This window comes from Aspergillus clavatus, genomic scaffold (genome assembly GCF_000002715.2).
Source record: "Aspergillus clavatus NRRL 1 1099423829805 genomic scaffold, whole genome shotgun sequence".
Classification (NCBI taxonomy): Eukaryota; Fungi; Ascomycota; class Eurotiomycetes; order Eurotiales; family Aspergillaceae; genus Aspergillus; species Aspergillus clavatus.
Window position 1 is genome coordinate 797,046 of NW_001517094.1, and position 21,097 is coordinate 818,142.

The 21,097-nt window shown below is 49.6% G+C and overlaps 6 protein-coding genes across 6 annotated transcripts, besides 4 other annotated features; 1 reads left to right on the forward strand and 5 right to left on the reverse strand.

Annotated features, from left to right (window-relative positions):
- Window positions 1-21: 21 nt before the first annotated feature.
- On the reverse strand, window positions 22-1,331 carry ACLA_020690 (fungal specific transcription factor domain-containing protein; the record flags this gene model as incomplete). Its single annotated transcript, XM_001268787.1, has 3 exons — window positions 22-384; window positions 450-854; window positions 912-1,331. 3 exons carry the CDS (start codon window positions 1,329-1,331, stop codon window positions 22-24), a joined length of 1,188 nt encoding a protein of 395 aa, XP_001268788.1.
- A 1,190-nt stretch (window positions 1,332-2,521) lies between these two features.
- ACLA_020700 (putative DNA repair protein Dds20/Mei5) lies at window positions 2,522-3,451 on the reverse strand (the record flags this gene model as incomplete). Its single annotated transcript, XM_001268788.1, has 2 exons — window positions 2,522-2,614; window positions 2,687-3,451. 2 exons carry the CDS (start codon window positions 3,449-3,451, stop codon window positions 2,522-2,524), a joined length of 858 nt encoding a protein of 285 aa, XP_001268789.1.
- Window positions 3,452-3,760: 309 nt separating this feature from the next.
- ACLA_020710 (ubiquitin ligase complex subunit HRD3) lies at window positions 3,761-6,495 on the reverse strand (the record flags this gene model as incomplete). The annotated part of the gene is made up of 4 exons (XM_001268789.1): window positions 3,761-4,173; window positions 4,233-6,167; window positions 6,233-6,373; window positions 6,453-6,495. 4 exons carry the CDS (start codon window positions 6,493-6,495, stop codon window positions 3,761-3,763), a joined length of 2,532 nt encoding a protein of 843 aa, XP_001268790.1.
- Window positions 6,496-7,316: 821 nt separating this feature from the next.
- Window positions 7,317-12,813, reverse strand: ACLA_020720 (DNA-directed RNA polymerase II subunit RPB1; the record flags this gene model as incomplete). The annotated part of the gene is made up of 4 exons (XM_001268790.1): window positions 7,317-12,257; window positions 12,314-12,384; window positions 12,450-12,606; window positions 12,685-12,813. 4 exons carry the CDS (start codon window positions 12,811-12,813, stop codon window positions 7,317-7,319), a joined length of 5,298 nt encoding a protein of 1,765 aa, XP_001268791.1.
- Window positions 12,814-13,650: 837 nt separating this feature from the next.
- Window positions 13,651-15,343, forward strand: ACLA_020730 (Set1-mediated histone H3-K4 methylation subunit Swd1; the record flags this gene model as incomplete). The annotated part of the gene is made up of 5 exons (XM_001268791.1): window positions 13,651-13,720; window positions 13,775-13,836; window positions 13,898-13,986; window positions 14,055-14,195; window positions 14,260-15,343. 5 exons carry the CDS (start codon window positions 13,651-13,653, stop codon window positions 15,341-15,343), a joined length of 1,446 nt encoding a protein of 481 aa, XP_001268792.1.
- A 1,168-nt stretch (window positions 15,344-16,511) lies between these two features.
- ACLA_020740 (class I SAM-dependent methyltransferase) lies at window positions 16,512-17,807 on the reverse strand (the record flags this gene model as incomplete). Its single annotated transcript, XM_001268792.1, has 2 exons — window positions 16,512-17,403; window positions 17,581-17,807. The coding sequence occupies 2 exons, from the start codon at window positions 17,805-17,807 to the stop codon at window positions 16,512-16,514; spliced, it is 1,119 nt and encodes a 372-aa protein (XP_001268793.1).
- A 912-nt stretch (window positions 17,808-18,719) lies between these two features.
- Window positions 18,720-18,750: a microsatellite.
- A 92-nt stretch (window positions 18,751-18,842) lies between these two features.
- Window positions 18,843-18,924: a microsatellite.
- Window positions 18,925-19,250: 326 nt separating this feature from the next.
- Window positions 19,251-19,290: a microsatellite.
- Window positions 19,254-19,277: a microsatellite.
- Window positions 19,291-21,097: the final 1,807 nt, after the last annotated feature.

Genomic DNA, 21,097 nt, shown 5'->3' on the forward strand with positions numbered 1-21,097 from the left:
TGGTGTCCGAAGCTCTATTTCTCACAATAACGTTTTGTCATGATCCTCTACAGGACGCCGATATATCATGTCTTCAATCATCTCTAGCACACCCTTGTGCAGATACTGCTTCTTCAACCTTGCCAAGCAGTCGTCCATCTTTTGTAGGTCCCAATTTACCCATTGCTGCTGTGTGAAGACCTTTGGTATCCAAGGAGCTCTCTGAACAAGAAAATCAAGGGCATTCTTGTAAGGAGTGGCATCGTGCCACCGGTCTGCAAACTGGTCTATGGTCTTCAAGCAAGCTTCTAGCGCTTCTAGCGCTTGTTGCATGAATCTCTGCTCGCGCGGTGTCACCCAGAAGATGTAGAGGAGCATGACGCCAGCTCTGAATTGGAAGACAAGCTACAGAATGAGTTCGTTAGCAATCGAATTAGTTTTTATGTCAACTAAAAAATTTTGGCACTCACTGCAGACCAGGTATAGCACATCACCTGTCCTTCCTCTTGGAGCTGCCTGAAATTGAGGCAGACCTCGACAATCGCGCAAAGAACATCCTCGATATCCTTGAACTTGAGACGGTGGCGTTTCTCTTGCATTAGAATGATAACGCTGTAGTCGTAGAGATTTGCCATCCAGAGTGGATGAAGGTAGGTGCATGGGGCGCCTTCCAGACCATACCGGGGGATATCCTTTCTCCAAGTGTCCAATGCAGACTTGAGCAGGTCATCTCTATGTACTTCTTCTGATTCTGCCTCTTGAGTTTGGTGCCAGTACCGCCGGATGTCGGCCTGTATTTTGCGGAGTCGGAACAGATGGCTCAGCGCTGTGTTTGAGGTCGACAACGATGGAACCTCATTGCTGATCGTGAACATCTATGGAAAAATTAGTATATATCTCAAAGTAATTAACCCAGACGTAGGGTCTCGTACGTCGTCGTCGATTGCCTTGTAGGCTGCAGAAACTGGTCTGTCCCACCCGGATACGATAATTTCGTTCAACATGTAGCAAGTGATGAACAAGGACTCTGTAAAGAACTCGCCCGTAGACGTTGCTACTTCCGGACTATCGTCGCTACCGTTATAGGATGTGTGTCTTCGTATCTCTGCTATAGTCGCAGTACAGAAAGGTATTATGGAGGAGACTGTGGTGGATATCTCCTCCGCCGAAGGACATTGCAGCGCGTACAGGATCATGAGCACCGACGCTTGTATCTGGAGGATGGTTGAGGCCTGCCCCATGACATAAGGATAATACGACATTGCAGATACGTAGAGCTCCGCCGCGCGTACAGAATGGCCTTGGTTGAATTGCAGGTTGTTGCACGACAATGCTCCGACGGCATGAACCATGTGTACAAAGAACCCTTTCCATTGATCCCTGGACTTATTGCGGCTCCAGTCATGATGCCAGGCCCTCCAAGAGTCTTGATCCAGAAATGGCCACACCCAATGCGTAATTGAAAAATAGAGATCTCCATACACTTCTTCGCTCCAGGATGCGGTGCCATCAGTAGACTCCGATGTGGATAGGAAGCCAATGTCCCGGTGCGGGGCGAATTCCATTCCTAAAGGCTCTGGATATACTTCAAATGCAAGCCTCGATATCAGGGATCGTTCTAGCTTCGGTGCTATGGATTGAGGGTCAATGACTTGCACAATTTCGGCGTGAGGACTTGCAGCATGGGTATGGGTCGGAGATTGATCAGTCGGTGTCCCATTCGACGCCAGTGAGGCAGGCCGCAACTCTTGTCTTGCTGATACACATGCTGAGAACCAGCCTCGAGAACAGTCAGGAGGCAGAGCACTGAGCTCGGATAATCCATTGGAAGACTCTGTCTGTACCCCTGCATCACGCAGCTCTGTTGAAGTTCTCCGTTCCCTCAGTGCACCTTCGAGCTCAGCAACTCTTGACTCTAGGTATTTGAGATATTTGACCGAAACGGTGATTTTATCTCCATTTTTGCAGGATCCGACGGGAAGACACTCCGCACCTCTGCGCCTACATTCTCCGCAAGTCGGCTTTGTGTGATCGCACTTCCGCTTCAGACGAAAGCATCGCGCACAGGCTAGGAGTCTCGGGCGCTTAGAATCTTCGGGCATATGTTAAGACAATAGACAATCTACTTCAGACCCAATCATGAATGACACCACAACAGAGTCGCGGATGCCTGTAGACTAGATAGATGAGCAATGGAGAGATAAGGAAGCCGAACCACGCGAAGAGTGGGGAATCAACATGGTGGAGACAGTAGAAGATAAGGATGGGGTGTTGCCGTTGGAGGCTGGAGTTTGGGGTATCAATTGACCCAGTCCGCAGTGCGCACAGATAGTGAAGAGAAGATTTCGGTATTCTTTCAGGCTATATTAACGGTCAGACAGAGAATCAACGGAAACATTAGCAAAGCGTTGGGATATAACAGATAGAGAATGATAAGGCTGATATACCCCCGTCTGTAACGCAATACAAGGATTGCAGAAGGGTATAAATCGTGAGAATTGCAGTCATACAAGGCAAATGCAGCATCGTAAGCAGTAAAAAGTCAGTATTTGATCCATCTTTGTGCTGCCTTATCATATCCGACCATCTTCAAGTCGATCTTAAGCATCTTCAACATAATGTCCATCGTGAACTCCTTCATAGTCAGGCCATTAGCATCAACTTTACCAGTTATTAGGCAAAGAAGAAACAAGCTCATCAAACTTACCTCATCCTCAACCGCTTCATCTCCCTGACCTTCCTTTTGCTTCTTTTTGCGCATTTCAACCTCGCCAAGAAGCTCGACCTTCCGCCGCTCCAATTGATCGTCATCCGCTTCGACATCTTCCGCTTCGGCACTTCCATACCAGGACTCCAACTCCTCCTGTTCCCACTTGGCACTGTTGCTCTGCATCTGCTCTCTCCAAGCCTTCATGCCACCCATCCGAGAGACCCGCTCTTGTGCTCCTGCGAAGACTTCCTCAGCAGCATCCTGACTTACGGCCTTCCATTTGAGAATCAGAGCCTCGAGCTCAGCATCTTTAGTCGACGACTCGATTTTGAGAGCTTGCTGCGCGGTATCGAGTTGGGAGCGGAGGGCAGAGAGCCTGGTCTGGAGAGTTCGCTGTTCCTTCTGGAGTTTTGATATCACAGGATCTGCGAGTATACCTTTCTTTGAGGGGGTTATCTGGCTTGGAATGGATTTTCGTTTGCGGACCTGCCAGTTTGGGGAGGGTGAGGTGGGTGTTGAGCTGGGGAGACGAGTGGATGTAGAGACTGGTGTTGATAGCAAGGAATGCTCTTGTGTATCAGATTCTCCAACAGCTTGATTTTCGGCTTCAGAATTGACAGAAGATGTCATATTCTTCGATGCCTCTTCCTTTTCTGTGCCCTGTTGAGCTGGCCTGCGGAGTGGTGACTTGAACGGCTTCGAGAGCGATGAGGCAGCCTGGTCGACGCGACGTCGTTTGCTGTTCAGGTTTACTAATGCCATTCTTATCAAGCACTGGTTGAACGACTTCTCATCTTATCTCATTGCCATCAACCTGATACTGTCAGGAAATCAAGTGATTGGAGAAACTCCTGTGCTGTTGAGAACATGAACAACCAAAAAGCTGCCTATCGATAAGAGCGCCTGCCCCGATAAGATAAAGCGAGGATTTGTATAAAATCAACTGCAAATCAAGACCTAACCACTAAGATTGAAATTGTTATTTGAAAGATTCTACGACAAGCATGATAATCGCTTCCCAGAAAAGACATATACAATTCTAAGAAATACAAGCAGATAACTCCTGATTCATCAATGTCCGACTCCTCCTGCAACCCATTGAGCAAACTCCGGGTCTCCAGGCTGTGGGAAGAATCCCCGATCATTCTGATTGTTTACAGCTGCTGGATTGGCGCCTGGGTTCTCGTTCTGTCTCTGTCTGTTGCGTTGTTGTCTCAAGTAGACAAGCACCAGTAGCGTAGCAGCCAAGGTCACGATGATGAGACCCTCCAGAACGCCTTCGTCAATGTCAAGTTCGAGGTCGTCATAATAACCGTCCTCATGGCGATGTTCGTCAAGGCGATGCGAGTCAGACTCCGAATTCAACATGTCATTTTCGCCTTCGGCATGTTTGTACAGCTGGGCATGGTAGCTGGCTTCCTCCTCTTCATCGTTTTCAATGAATGCCGCGATCCACTCCTTGAATGTTCGGCGAGGCTTTTGTTCTGAAGTCCAAGTCAGTATACACCGATAATCATCTCGCTTCAAACCTGGCCGTCCTTACCTTCTTCCTCCTGAATGGAGTTAATTTTTCCATTTGTAATGGTATTCCAGAAGCTCCGCATCCGCAGTTTGATCAGACTCAACTTGACGGGTAGATAAGCTTCTGTATTTGTTTCAAGAGCCAAGTCGTAGTATCTCTTGGCCATATGGAAATCCTGTTCCACGGCGACGCCATTCTCGTGCATCCAGCCAAGATTCCAGTAAGCCTGTGCACTGTAATGTGCTTCGGCGGCGGTATGATAACAAGTTGAGGCTTTGTCGGCATCCGCTGTGATGCCAATGCCACTAAGGTAGTAATCGCCCATTTTGATCAGAGAGTCGGTGTTCGCCTGCTTCGCCGATCGCGTCCAATAGATCAGAGCCAGGGCAGCGTTTCGAAGAAGTGATGGGCGAGTCTTCTTGGCCCCAGGGAGGATAGTGTCCAACGATAACAATGACCGCTGTTCATCAAGGAGGAATGCCACATTCGACTGAGCGCTTTCGTATCCTTGCTCCGCAGCCATCATAGCCGGTATCAAGGCTCGTTCCTCGTCGCCGCTCTTATATGCAGCGTTGGATTCAGCAAAAGAAGAATGAATGATTTCCGCGCGCTCAGCGACCATCTTGTAATACGACGCAGCCATGCCGCAGTGTCGTTCTCGGCCAATTCCATTGTTCGACAATTCAGCCAGGTAGTAGAATGCTTCCATAGAGCCCCAGCGAGCAGCTAGCTCGAAATAGCGAGTGGCCGTGGGTACATCTCCTTGGTCCAGGAATAAAGCGCCAAGTCGAATTTCCGACGAAGCAAAGTCCTGGTCGGCCGCCATTGTGAAGAGCGAGGCCGCCTTCAATGCGTCTTGGGGTACGCCGTACCCATGAAGATACATGAGTCCCATCTCATGTTGACAAATCGCGTCGCCATTGGTCAACCCACGTCTAAACCAGGTGAGCGCGGTGTTGAAATTCTGCTCCACGCCTTCGCCACGGAGGTACATCATCCCAACATGTCCCGCTGCTTTCGCGGCCAGTTTATCAATATTCATGGGATGATTCGGGTTGACTGACCCGTCCCTATTCCAATACCTTCTCGTCACTTGTTTGAAGTACCGCATTGCCTTTCGAAAGTTCCGAGGTAGACCTCGTGCCCCTTCATAGTGCATCTTCCCCAAGCTGAACGTGGCCTTAAGCTCGCCCTTTCGTGACATGAGATCCAAATACTCCAGAACGTCTTCAAGACTAGCCTCGGTGCTGGATTGAACACCATCACGCAGCGCGTTGGGTCCCGAGCTCGATACACTGGCACCCTCACCATAGATACCACCTTCTTCATCCGCCCAGCGGTATGATTCACGGACCATGCTATGACCCCCGGGCGGCCCAGATCGAAGATACTGAATCGCCTTATCCGCAACCTTTTTATAGTAATACGTTGCTTGATCGCAATCCTTAGGCGTCCCGATGCCAGCATGATTGCGATACGCAAGCGTCATCTCCGACCTTGTATTGCCTCCCTCCGCCGCAAATGTATGGTATAGAAGTGCCTTTGCCTGGTCGCGCTCAACTCCTCCTCCGATTCCAGTGGCATACATAAAACCAAGCATATATTGCGCCGTACTATTCCCGGTCGAGTCGGCGAGGCTCTGATACCAGTGAGCCGCGCGTTGGAAATCGCGCGGATGAGTAAAGTTGCCGTAAAAGTTCATTTCCGCTAAGAGGAACATCGCATCGGGGTTCTCATCCAGCTCCGCCGCAAGCTTCAGCTCCTTCACGGCCTTGACGATAATAGGGTCGACTTTCTGCTTTCCAGGAGTTTCCGACTGAGGTGAATTCAAGAAAAGGATGCGAAACATTTGTCGGATGTAATGCAGGGCATATCCCACCAGGCCAGACGGCTTCTCGGACTGAACGCCGGAGGTTTTGACATTGTGAAGGATTTTGATGGCATTTTCGACACGTTCTATCGGCGAGTCATATTATTAGCCTTCGGTTTCCCTCCCCGGGGTACCAGCAACAGCATCTTACCATTCCCGGGCCAAATGTAAGACCCCTCAGCGTCATCTGCAGATTGGCTGCCACGCCGATGTGCTTCAGGTGCGATGACTACTGATGTGTGATCATCGTGTGTTTGAGTCTGCGTTTCAACTGCAAGCACTTGCAAAAGCACTAGAGATGGTTGCTGGTTGTCAGTACTACAACCTCGGTGCTGTCATCATTAAGACCAGCGGGATCCGCAATGACTTACGTAGCGCCAGAGGCAGGAAGCGCCATAACCACAGGTTCTTCATGATGCCTGGGAGAATTCGGTAACAGTGAGTAGAAATAAGAGGCGCATTGCGACTCCTCTTCTCACAATGAATCAGTCATCCACCAGCATGTGGGAAATGGAGGGGGTTGGATGTCGGATTTGGGGGGAAGCTGGATCCTCTTTATTATAAGCTCACGCGGGAAACGGGCCACCTGGCGTTGCGGAGCTTCATTTTGCCGAAGTGTTCGACTTCCACATTGCTGATATGATAGAGGAGCAATGGACACGAATTACGCTGGGGATTTCTATGGTTTACCAAACTCCTTGAATTCTTTACTGATCCATTTCGTCTTAAATCCGTTTTATGTTAGGTTGCGTACATGAAATGAACAAGAAGTGGCAGTAATACACTCATTAACAACGTCCTCGAAGCACCAAAAGCATTCGCCAAACTCGAAGCGATGATTCACAATTCATTTCAAATCTAGAGCCATTGGTATTTCAAAGTGATGGATGAAGAGGGACAAAGAAAGGGGCGAAAGAAGAAAGAACATGCGTTGCCATCCCACAAGAATGAGTCGCAATTTCAGCGGGCAGCTCAGATTAATGAAGACGTGAAACGACAAAAGGCATTCAGGCTGAAACGTGAGAGGGAGAAAAAAAGGCATACATTCGAAAAGGCTGTAGACGCCCAGATTGACGATGAGATAACCAACCAAGTCCGCAACATAAGATGGAAAATGTTTTCTTTTTTATGGATTGTCCGGTAGAATGGATGATGGTACAATGATAGAACGGAAGCCATAAAGAAGTTGTCAAGGCAAGTACTAGCTTCACTGGCGTGGAGACCTGGAAAGTGTGTTAGCCAGACGTACAATCATCAATCAGGCAGGGGGGAGGAGGAACATACGATGGGCTGAAGGCCGGAGAAGTGGGACTGTATCCAGGAGATGTTGGGCCTCCAGGAGACGTCGGCGATCCAGCAAAGTTAGGTGACGTTGGAGAGTACGTCTGCGGGCTCGTAGGAGACCAGCCAGGTGAAGTAGGAGTGTATTTGGGAGAGGTAGGTGAAGTGGGGGATAGATGTCGGCCAGCGCCACCAATAGCAGGACTGGTGGGACTGTAGCTTGGCGATGTCGGGCTGAACGCAGGAGATGCCGGACTGAAGCTGGGTGACGTAGGGCTATAATTGGGCGACGTTGGCGAGAAGCCGGGCGAAGTGGGAGAGTAGGACGGTGAAGTCGGCGATGCTTGCCCATAAGCCGGCGACGTAGGCGAGTAAGCAGGCGACGTCGGGGCAAACGACGGACTGACTGGAGAGAACCCTGGAGACGTCATGAACCCTGGAGACGTGTTGAAGCGAGGACTGGTAATACCCGGAGCTATGGGGGAATAGCTCGTCGTAGGCGAATAACCAGGAGACGTTGGGTTGGCGGAGAATGGACTGGTAGGCGAGTAGCCTGCTGGGCTTGTAGCCGCAGGGCTGAATCCACCGCCAAATCCACCAGTAGGTTGATATTCGGTGAAGCCACCAGGAGTTTCCGCACCTGCCTGCCCGATGGGCGAGAACGCCGAATCTGGGTCTGGCGTACCAATGTATGCACTTTCCTGCATCGGCGAACCAGTGTCGTATTGCGTAGCAGCACCATCGGAGATGATCGCATCCTTGGCCCCAATAGCTCCCATGACACCGAATCTGGCATTGTTCGACACAACTGTGTTGAGGAGGGTCTGGTCAAGGTAGAGATCGAACTCTCCTGTCCCCGCTGGCGCCATCTGACCCAGAATCAGATTTTCAGACACACCACGGCAGTCATCAAGCTCTCCGAAGGCCGCAGCTTCCAGCAGAATCTCCACGGTTTCTTCGAACGAACACCTCATCAGAGCACCATTGTCGGCACGGTTGATACCGTGACGAGTGACTGGTGTGAGGTATCCTCGCACGGTCATGACATCGACCAGAAGGGCCAAATGGCGATGGTTGACATAAGAACCGTCAAAAGCAAGCACCTGAGTCAACTCACGAAGGACAGCTGTACGAGCAGCCTCGATACCGAAGACTTCAAACACCTCAATGAACTGATTCGAGTATGTACGGGAAGCGTCAACTCCAGGAACGGCCAAAACCTCTCCGAGCGAGGAGCCACTTGTTTCCAGAACCCATTCCTTGCAGAGTGGATCGGTCTTGCTGGCGAACAAGGAACCATCTTCGAGGACCCGGACCTTACTCTTCTCGTTGATGAACGCACGTTCGACGCCCTGAACACCACGAAGAGTAAGAGTATCAAGAAGATGCTGCTCCAACTTCTTGAGAGTAACATCGTACTCGATGTCATCATCATGTTCTTCGTCTTCCTTGTAGTCTTGAATTTGACGGATACGGATGACCTGCTCATCAGCGTTGTTATCACTGAAGATGACAGCAATATCCTTGGGGTACGCCTGCTTGATACGAGCAGCGACATCCTGTACCGTAAGACCCTTGTCGAGAAGCTTTGGTCGACTGAGAATGATACGAAGCAGCCACTTAGATTGACGAGAAGAGGCGTCAGTGACATCCTCAGGAATGATGAAGTAAGACTCGACCATATCCCGATCGTTCTCGATGACAGTAGTTTGAATGTCCGGATCATAGTAAATCTCGGTCGCTTCAGTGACCGATCTCAGACTCGTATGCTCGACAGCACTTCGCAACTGCTTGGCAGATTCCTTGTCGTGGCACTTAGAAGGCATCTGGTAGACAGTCATAGAAGGTGTCTTGATGTTGGTCGCAACATTGAGAATTTCCTTCAGACGAGGAACACCAAGAGTGACGTTCTTCGACGAAACACCAGCGAAGTGGAAAGTGTTCAGGGTCATCTGCGTAGCAGGCTCACCAATAGACTGAGCAGCGAGGACACCAACCATTTCGCCGGGGCTGGCAGCAGCCTTAGCAAATCTGCTCTCAATGGCACCAAGAACGTGCTGGAACGCCAGCTTATTCATCGAATACTCAGTGACTAGTCTACGGAATGCGAGACGGCTGCGAAGCTGAGCCTTGAACAACAAGGTAGCATTCTCCTGGGCCTCGTGCGAGATAGGATCGTCACCACGCACAACGAGCAAGCGGTCAAGCAGAGATTGAACCTGAGGGACAACTTCAGCAGGGTGCAAATCACTGATAGCTCCCTCACGGATCCTGAATGTGCTCCTGGCAGTTTCAAGAATTCGCTGTACGTTGATCGGAAGTTGCATCATTTCATCGTCTTCCTTCACGACACTGCGAAGGAAGGCCCGATCCTTGAGCAACTGTTCCCATTCCTCGTCAAGATATCTCTGAACTTCCACATCACCCGCAATCTCATTAGCTTGTTCCAAGACTTCAGGTCCCAGGCTCCTCTCGGGGTCCATGAGGTCAACACGGAACCGCTCTCTGAGCTTCTCATCGGAACACTTGATGATGTCAACCCGCTGGTTCTCGATGTGGCCACCATCCAAACCGTCTTCTCCGTAGATGAATTGAATAACATCACCCAGGGAGTTTCGCACAGTGCCATCGTACTTGACCATCACCTCTTCCAACGCCTTGACTAGCTTTCGCTGAATGTAACCAGTCTCGGCAGTCTTGACAGCAGTGTCAATCAAACCTTCGCGACCCGCCATGGCATGGAAGAAAAATTCGGTGGGTGTCAAACCACGCAGGTAGGAGTTCTCAACGAAGCCACGAGATTCAGGAGAGTAATCATCCTTCGTAAAGTGCGGCAGGGTACGGTACTTAAATCCGAACGGAATACGCTTACCCTCAACGGACTGCTGTCCAACGACCGCAGTCATCTGAGAAATATTGATCGTCGAACCCTTGGATCCAGAACGAGCCATTTGAATGGCGTTGTTGAGGTCCTTCAAGCTCTTTTCGGTCTCACTACCTGCCTCATCACGAGCGTTGTTCAGAGCGCGCGAGACCTTGCTTTCGAAAGTCTCTCGCACGTTCATACCAGGTAAGGGCTCCAGGGTATTCTCCGTAGCACTTGCTGTGATAGCCTCAACTTCTTGCTTCCGCTCACGCACACAGTTCTCAATCCGTTGGATTGTGACTGCGTCCGGAATGGTATCACCGATACCAATGCTGAATCCATTATGGAGCAACCAATAGTTAACAATGGTTTGAGCTCCATTGAAGAAAGCCACTGCAGTCTCCGGTCCATACTCGTTAAAGATCGTGTGGATGACACCACCACCACTAGCACCAACAGTCTTCTTGGACAGCATTCCATACATCAACTGTCCGCCGTGGATGAGGACACCGCCGTCCGTTAAAGGAGAGAACTTCTCCGCCAGGGAAGAGTTATCCTTCTCCACACGCAGCAAGTTGAGACCCGACGGAAGCGCCATGCTGATCATCTGTTTTCCGGTCCATCTGGGTCGAGGCTTGAGGATAGCCGGGGGAGGAATGACACCATCCCAATCGGGAACCCATAGCATGATGTTCATCACCTGTTCCTTGGTGAGGAATATATCACGACGACAGATCTTATAGATACCGCAAAGAGTGTCTTGTACAATACCCATGAGCGGACCGTTACGCTGGGGTGACACAATGTTCATGGGGACCAAAGCCAATTGGCTCAGTTCCGCACGAGATTCCTCACTCTGGGGGACGTGCAAGTTCATTTCGTCACCATCGAAATCGGCGTTGTAAGGAGTCGTGACGGACAAGTTCATTCGGAACGTCGAATAAGGCATGACACGGACACGGTGAGCCATCATTGATTCCTTGTGGAGAGAGGGCTGACGATTGAACAGAATAACATCGCCATCCATGAGATGCCGCTCGACCTTCCAGCCATACAGCAGTTGTTGACCTCCAGCTCTCCGGGCGTGGCGCAAATCGATACGCTCTCCATTGTCTCGAACGATATATCTTGCTCCTGGATGTTCATTGGGACCGTTGGCAACGAGCTGCTGGAGTTTCTCGATGTTGTAAGGAGTGACGACCTCCGGGTAGGTCAATGTCCTGGCGATACTCCTTGGCACACCGACCTCATCAAGTGACAGGTTAGGATCACCAGTGATGACGGTACGGGCCGAGAAATCGACACGCTTGCCCATCAAGTTCTGTCTCAGACGACCTTCCTTACCCTTGAGACGACTTCTGATAGCCTTGACCGGTCTGTTTGACTTTTGCATGGCCTTTGGCTGACCAGCGATATCGTTATCCATGTATGTGGCGACGTGATACTGCAGAAGTGATTCGAACTCGCGCACAACGTGTTCTGGTGCGCCTTCCTGTTCACAGCGCTGCACATTCTGGTTTGCTCGGATGATTTCAGCCAGCTTGTAGGTCAAGTCATCCTCACCGCGCTGGCCACTTGTGCTGCCACCGACAAGAACACTGGGACGGACAGGGGGAGGGGGCACAGGCAAGACAGTGATGATCATCCACTCAGGTCGAGCATAGTCATTACTCAAACCCATAATGCGGACGTCCTCCTGGGAAATGGTGCGGAAGACATTCAGAGCCATCAAGGGAGTGATAACCTTCTTCTCTGGCTGCTGCATATCATCCTCGTCCATCATGCTCTTGTTGGGCTTCCATGTTCCGACCAGAGTGATACCTTCTTTTCGAATCGTTGGCTGGGCGTTACCGCACCCACCATGCCGGCGCACGGGCTTGGAACTTTCTTTGGAGAAGGGCTCGTCTTCGTCCGCTGGGGGATCCGCTTCGCAAATCAGCACATCCTTGGAGAGTCTCCAGATGTGATCGAAACGTCGCTTGGGGTCTCTCATGCGCAAGGCTTCTAAGAACTTGGAATCGGACTGGTTCTATTGTCAGCATCACAGGCCATGTAGGATTTGCCATCCCATCAGGGATGACTAACCGTATCGGCTTTGATCTTGCCACAGTTGTGGCAGACAGTCTCGAGGAGTTTCTTGACTTTTGTCAAAAAACCTGAAGAAATGAAATGATTAGCCGGTTTGACTTCTCACAAACGAATCCTAAAACATGGGACATACCAATGTGAAAGACTGGAGTCGCGAGCTCGATATGTCCAAAATGCCCAGGGCATTCCTTCTGACCTTCCTCGCAAGTCTCGCAGTTCCACTGGCGATCGATCGTACCCAAGCGAGGATCGTTTAAACCCTTAGTCCGCGGTCGCATCCTTTGTTCGTCCTAATCATGATTTCAAACAGTGTCAGCAAACCCACGCCCACTGGCTTTAGTCAACAACGGAAGCCACGTAGTACGAACCATCGTCTCTGGATATTCCACATGCACCACACTCATCCGCTTAATCTCCTCGGGAGAGAAGAGCCCAAACTGGATCTCCTTGACTGTGCGCAAGGGCGCCTTGGAGTATGGAAAATAAACATTCGACATGGTGGCGGTGATCGGGTTGATATGGGACTCGAAAACGAAGCTGCTTGCCGATCAACGAAACGGAGAGCTGTCAAGTCGTTGGAGCGATTCAAAGCGATGCTAGATGCGTAAAAGATTCGATCGTAACGCGAGCGACGATAAAAGAATCTGCAAGCAGCTGGCCGGCTGAGGCCTTTGGCAGCCCTTGCCACGAGGGCGCCTGCGACCTGGATTTTTCCCCGGACTTCACGAAACTCGGGGAGAGCGGGCGGGAAAAAAAGGTATCTCGATCGATAATAGCGGATTCAGTCGTCCAGAAGAGACAGGTAGATATCGCGATGCGAACGCGATGATCTCGGGGAGGGTGGTTGAAGGATGGGCGAGCAGCGTGTTGAGATGATGAAAGGGAGATGGGATGTCACCTCAGTTGGCGGATGGGGCACGAGTTTTCTTGAGCCGCGCCGGCGCTCGCTAAAGGGCGGCAGCGCTAACTCCCTGAACTTGGAATGCGATAGAAGGAGATTCCGAGCTCCCCAATAGAATGCTTTGGATGATGGAGGGAAACAGACTTTTGATGCTGACTTTTAAACAGCTGCTGACCGCCCGGCAACTGCCCCGTCTCGTATTAAATCCTCCAGTCAAGAAGAAGTGATCACATTCACCTGCTATCGGCCTATATACCAACCAGGTGAAACTTGATTGCGGACTTTCTAGCCACCAGAGGTGCTGGATGAATTCTTCACGGCTATCTTTCCTGGCCTCTCATCAGGCTGGGATTTTATAACCCCTTCACTATACTACTCTCCACATCTCGCGCCACTCTCACCCTCAAACCTGCCACCCATCGAATGAAACACAATGAATTTGTCGCTGGTTGATCCCTTTGTCCTCGCTCAGGACTACCCGGATACCTTGACGGAGAAACTGAGTATGTGGGGTCTTTCCTTCACTCTGTCTGTCACTCATGACTCATATTAGACAGGGAGCGGACATGCGACATGTTTGCGCTTCAATCGCAAAGGCGATTACCTTGCTTCCGGCCGAGTTAGTCCCCGCGCGCACCGAACTATCGCCAATCTATATCCGTATTGACGTTGTGCTCTAGGTGGACGGCACCGTGGTGATCTTTGATATAGAAACAAATGGAGTTGCGCGGAAGTTACGGGGGCATACGAGACAGATTCAATCTCTCAGGTGGGATCATTGCTTGGGCGTCCGGCTGCGGGGGCTGATCAAAAAGGCAAGGCTGACTGGAAGTACAGCTGGTCTAGAGATGGTCGGTATCTCCTCAGCTCCTCGCAAGATTGGAAATGTATTCTGTGGGACTTGAAAGATGGTTCCCGAGTGCGCACCGTTCGATTCGAGGCCCCTGTGTATATTGCGGAACTACATCCTTTCAATCAGTGGGTCTTGCTCCTCTTCAGACATACACGGGCCGAAGAGATCTGTCTGACTTTGATTGATCAGTTTACTATTCGTCGCTTCACTTTTCGAAGACCAACCCGTCCTCGTTGACGTCTCATCTCCCAAATCGATCAAACGCATCCTCCCCTCCGCTCCATTCCGTCCTCCACCCTCCGCGTCTGAAGAAGTCGATCCGGCCGTCGCTGCAAAACAAGCCGCGCAGGATGCGAAACACTCAACATGCGTGACGATTTTTTCGGCGTTTGGAAATCACATCATCGCCGGGACATCCAAAGGCTGGATCAACATCATTGAGACCCAGAGTTGCACCACCATCCATTCCACCCGGCTCTGCAATGGTGTGGTCATCTTGCTGCGGCTCGCAAGCAACGGCCGCGATCTACTAATCAACAGCTCCGACCGCGTAATCCGCACCATCATCATGCCCGATCTCTCGCAGCTGGGGAGCGAGCTCGAGCCCGCCAACATCAAATTACAGGTGGAACACAAATTCCAAGACGTGGTGAACCGCCTCAGCTGGAATCACGTTACCTTCTCCTCCACGGGCGAATTCGTCACCGCCTCCACCTTCATGAACCCAGACATCTACGTCTGGGAACGAAGCCACGGCTCCCTCGTGAAGATCCTCGAGGGACCGCGCGAGGAGCTCGGCGTCGTGGAATGGCACCCGTCACGGCCGATGGTGGTCGCCTGCGGTCTCGAGTCCGGCTGCATCTACACCTGGTCCATCGTCACGCCGCAAAAATGGTCGGCGCTCGCGCCGGACTTCGGCGAAGTCGAGGAGAACGTCGAGTACATGGAGCGCGAAGACGAATTCGACATTCACCCGGCGGAGGAGATCCACCAGCGCCGCCTCGACCAGGAAGACGAGGTCCCCGACGTGCTCACCATTGAACCGCTCAAGAGCGGCGCAGACGGCGAGACGGAGGCCTTCCGCATGCCTGTGCTGTTGGATATCTCGGACAGCGAAAGCGAAGAAGACATCGTGGCCGTGGGCCCGGGAACCATGCGTCGTCGAAGCCCCGGCGCAGGTCGCGAGTGGATGAATCCCGACGGCGACGGCGAGAAGGAGACTGCGACTGGGAAAACAGGCACGGGCCGCGGCCAGCGGGGACGGCGCAAGTAAATGCCGTTTCTCGCGGGGTCTCCACATTTAGCAACAATTTTGGGGAGATTGTAACTTTGCAATGAAAGCATGGCATGGCGTTCGGTGATACATTGGATACTAACACGGGAAAGAGCCCGGGTATACCACAATTTCTCTCACAACAGGGTCTGATTGCGCAAGAGTTATGATTGAAGAATGAAAGAGAGAGAAAAAAAAAAAAGTCCCCAAATTCATGTATGATATGATATCCAATCCAACGGTATTTAATTAAAGGGAGGTTACTCGCGCGCAAAGCAAAATAAAATGCTTGTGCGTTATTCATCACCTGATTATAGTCATATTTGTCTTTCTTTGTTTTCTTTTTCTCTCTTTCTTTTCTCCAAAAATATGTGAACGTCGAACGACCCAAGTATCATCAAGAGCAAAGAGGAATATGACGCCGTCCAAGACAATTGAGGCATGGTTCATCTGGGGTATAAAAGCCACAAGCAAGCAAAGGGAAGACCAAGACCATCTCTCCAAAACGCCCAGAGACATGCTATGGAGTGCAATGCAACCCTCGGCTCCATCTGTTCAAAGTATAATAAAAACAAAGTAAATCACCAAACTCCCCGCGCTAATTCCGGTTCGCCCCTGGTCTGTCCGCCTTGAAAGTATAGGCGTGGTCATTATCATGCGTTTTGACACTCGTGGGTTCATGTTTCCGCTATATCACCAAGAGATCCAGGCCAAATTCATCATTGGTACCCTGCAAATGGACCTGCAGCCGGTAGCAACATATTGATGAATTCGAAGATACGTGCTGTTTGTCGGCTTTTCGGGAGTTTAAAACCCCTCTCCTGGGCGGGATAATCTGCCTGCTGGTCGTGAAAGGAAAAGGGCTAGGCTTCCCCTATAATATTCTCGTATAAGGTTGAATCCGATAAAGGTCAGAAAGGATAGGTGTCCCTATGATGCGCAACCGACTTCCTAGTCGATGTAGACCCGTAGGACATCTGCCAAAATAGATCGTATAGGTGCCTCTGGGCACAATCGGTAAAGGAAAATGGAGAAGAAGAAGAAGAAGGGACGAGAAACATCGCTCGCATTCGTCGGTCGCTTCAGGATTTCAGCAGGAATTGAAAGTATCTTCGACACGCTGTAATGGCTGCGCCGCGAGGTACAATGGTCGAAAGGGCGAGTCTCGTCAATTGGCCAGCGGTTTGCGTGCCTGGTATATATGCAAGATATTGTAAGTATGGATCTCTTTGTTAAAGGCTTCTGACTTGACATCAGCGGAGATCCGTTGTATCCGGTCAATGGGCCAACCAAACACGCGGCTAAAGGCGGCCAAACTCATCGTCTCAATGCTCTCCGAAATCGCCAGATTGTACCATCGAGCTACCTTTCTTTCGTGCTCATCCTGATGCCAAGGATTGAGAGGGAGCCCAACCATCTGATGGTCGATCTCAGTGAAGCCAGCTTCCTGCAAATTTCGAATCGTCTCGCGCGAGCTGTGAGCGACAGGCCGCATTCTTTCCTCGGTGGCTTGTTTCAGTAACTGGTACCATTGACGGATAGCCAAGCCATCCAAAGAGCGATCATCACAGCGGGGCTCAAAGTCGATTTCCACCTGTTCGAACCAGGCACCAGGACGAAGATGAGCGAAGACCCTTCGATAGAGGTTCGGCCAGCTTGCCACGCTCCCAGAGCCCATCTGCATGTGAATCAGGTCCCACGAGTCCTCCCCCATCTCCCAAAGGCTTTCAAAGTCGAATGGTGCGTAGAAGTCGCAATTCTTCGGGTGATTGGGAGGTTGGATGGGAGCCAAGTCGACCCCAAGGACGAATGCGTCTGGATACTTGTTGGCGACGTCGATCGCCCAGATTCCCGTTCCGCAACCCAGGTCCAGGAATCGACCGTTGCTCGGGTGCGGGGCGTAAATCAAGCCGTCAGAGACCCTCGCCACGGTGAAGAGTTTATGGAAAATGTCCAGGCGGTCCTGCTCCTGTTCATCGCACGGCAGCATATAGATTCCTTTGCGGTATCCATGGTAGGTTCGTCCGTTCTCCTGATAACATGGGTATCTGTCAGGATTCCTAAGGAGGGAGAAAGGAAAAAGGGAGGTTGTACATTAGTCACCCAATGGTAACAAAAAAAAAGAAAAAGGAATAAATGAGATAAATAATAAAGGAAAGTCATGCGACAGCTTTGAAACAATCCAAGGGAAAGGGTAGTACGAGGGTGCAAGGCAAGAGGGAGAGGGGGAGAAGTACTTGCTACTCGTAGCATTGATGCTGGGGGACCCATTGCCGTGCCATCGGCCAGCAGCCGGATCTCGCTCTGCATGACTCCTGTCCGTGATTGCATAGATATCCATAGCATCGGAGTTGTTCCTTGAACGACCTAGACCACTAGAATCTGTCGACATGGAAGTGCGAATGTTGAGTGGCGGGGTGGCCACCGTCGGAGGTCGCTGTCCACCCTGCCCGTTGAGGAACATCGGGTCAAGGAGGGACAATTGCAATCGAGGAAAGACGACAGGAAGGAAGCGAAGAACGGAGGCTGAAAGAGGACGGGGTAGCGGACACACGAGGTTAACCGGTTGAAGGGATCAGTAGCGGTGAGATAGGTGGATAGAAGATAGTATGGCGGAACTATCACGGTGCGCATCCAACATGGGGAACAGGACAAGGCTGAGCGCAGCGGCTGTAGAAATACTAGCATAGACAGATGGAGAAGAAGGAAGAGGTCACGAATCGCACCCACGGCGAAGAAACACATGGAACAAATGACAGGAAGTACCACACACGGGGAGAAGAACAATCCATATAACAAGAAAGACAGGAGCTTTTTTAGTAGTTCGCAGCTGAACCAACACGGCGACAAGAAAATCAAAAAGACAAGCGATCCGATCCGTCAGCCGTACTTCGATGAGCGAGATGATGAATGAGCGGGAGGCGAAAGTCACGCACACAGACTGTCAGAACAGAACAGACCTTGAAGCGCCGCGGCTACCTCCCCACAGAAGACCCAAGTCTCTGGAGAAAGCGCACAAGAGCAGGTCACGACGCAATCATGCAGCAGAGGGAGTTCACCGTGGTCAATCAGTGTAGGGGAGTCCTGTGGGTGTAATAGTGTTAAGCGTCGAGCGAACAACAGCTGTGCCTGGTGAGTTTAGTGGGCCAAACTCAACCATGAATCAAAGGTAATAATAATTGAATATGATTGAGGAGGAACCTATGGAGATGGAGCGAGGGGCGGGTAATTAATACAAGAAGAAGAAACGACGGAAGCGAGGGGAGTTTTCTTTTTTTTTTTTTTCGTCTGTTTTCCTTGTCTCTATTTTTTTTAATACTCTCTTTTTTGTTGTTGGGTTTTTAATATTAATACAGAAGTCAAATCAAATAAAATAAGAGAGAGAAAGAGAGAGAGAGAGAGAGGGACGGAGTACGTAGTACAGTAAGAGTAATAAGAAATCTCAACTACCAGGGAAGATAAAAGGAAGGTCTGATGAGAAATATCAAAGTGAGAAACAAAAAATAAAAATAAAAAGTAATTTGTGAAAATAAAAATAAAATAAAATAAAACAACAAAAGATCAAAAGTCAAAAATAAAAAAATTCCACAAAAATCCAAAAGATTGAAAAGTGAAAACAGCAACAAGAGCAGAGGCAGAGCACCAAGGCTTTAAGGTTGTGCAACCGCTGTCTCCCTACCCGTGGCCCACGGGCGCGAAGGCGGGGCGGTTGGAAGGGCCCCGAACTGAACTTCGGTCAGCGCGCCAGTGATCTGAACTTCTGAGAAAAAATAAAAAATATATATATATATATAAATGAGAGAAAAAAAAAACGAAAAAAGAAAAATTATAAATTAAAATAAAATACTAAAATACCGATCAAGAGGAGACGAGAGAGGTCACTGGTGCACAAGGGAAACCAAGGTCCAAAAAAAAATAAAAAATAAAAAATAAAATAAAATAAAATATAAAGTTTGAATAAAATTTGAATAAAAAATGAAAAACAAAATTAAAATAAAAAAAGAGAGCGGTTCCTGGACGATGAACAGCGGATAACTCTGGATGGAAGAGAAATGTTGTCCACCACCAGGTTAGAGACATGTTCAGAGAAGTCGGAAAAGGAGGGGGAAGGGGGGGGATTATACTCCGTAATACGTACGGTGCAGTCGACTGTTAGACTAGACTGCTAGTCAGATGTAGGGTATAGACACCAACGTCGATGAGGAGTTAGGTATATCAGAATCATTCTGTTCATTGGATATGGTTTCATACCAGGCAATATCAGCGACTTGATATAGGCAATAGTCTCAGGTACCTTGCTGTAATGGCATGTATCGATGTATTATTCAGGTTCTCGGGGCAAGATACTCGCTCTTTCATGGCTAACGACGTAAACTGTACACATAGGCCAGGGACCTATAGACAAGGTACCCTGTAGATTGATGCATGGATGATACAGAGATCCTGCTTCCTTGTGTAGATGACTGGAAATATGTCAAAAGAACGTTTTTGCTGGACTGACCAGATTGACTACATAGATAAAGTAGTCGTTGTCACTGCGAATGCAGCACCATGCCACCAATGTGCACAGTAGTCGAGGACATACATGTAGGGATCGTCATTGTGCTGCTGCTGATCGAGTTGTTATGACTAGACTCCTTTGCAATCCTGTATCACGAGCCCAACTCCCAGCCCCAGCCAAGGAAAATAATATCAATGCCCTCAGACCTCAGTCCATTGTTCTAAAAATCCCGGCTTAGTCGGGACTGGATAGCATCTGAGACTCTGCCTGCATTATTTTCGGGTATGTGAATCGGACAGAATCCATGTACTGCTGCGAGTAGGATAACCATATGCGCTGAGCACCCACAACTCTACATCTCATACGCTATATTATGTACAGAACTGAAAGTCGACTCCCTTGAAGTACCAACACGACGGACCTTAGGATGCACTATACTAAACTGTTAAATCTAGGGCTGTTGGTCTTTACCTCATAACAAGAATGGACATACTTAATTGGGTAGCCTCCTATTAAGCGACGTTGCAATAACAGGTACAGAGAACCCTGTATGTAAGGAGACCAACGAAAAAAGAGAGAGAAAGAAAATTAGTACAGCTTCTACTCCGTACTCCGTAGTCTAAGCCTTCTTAAAAACATACTTTTCTACATATTCTTACTTTAGACTAGACCAACTCAGCACCCGGGTTTTCGGGCTTGCACAAGAAGAAAAAAAAGGCCAAAAGAAAAATAAAATTAAAAAAAAAAAAAAAAAAAAGGCAAACCTCAGGAAAAAGCAAGGAAACTAACCAACAAAGGATCAGGGTAAGTGGCGGTAAACCCGCCGGGTGGAGTCAAGGCCAAGTCAACGATCCAGGCTGTACGGAGGGAGTATGGACTATAAGAGGAGACCTGAGGTCTCTACCTAGGTACGGAGTAGATAGTAGGTAGAAAAGGTAGGTAGGTACGGAGTATCTGGAAGGTAGGTAATTTATCCACAATACTCATCGTCTTTTATTAGTTGTTTGTTCCACTTCAGGAGGGATAATCAGATATTCTCACCTCAGAAAGGTGACTATAGTACTTTGTACTCCATGAATATATACTCTCTTCTCATGATCGCTCTGAAAAAAGCTAGGTTACCAACGTCCTGGATATCTCAAGGGACTAAGTTACTGACAGGTACTAGTCTCCGAAGCAGAACATAGTGTAACTGTAAGTCCTGTTCCTGACACCTGTTATCTACCTCGGGACCTAGGTATGTATCTAAAGTA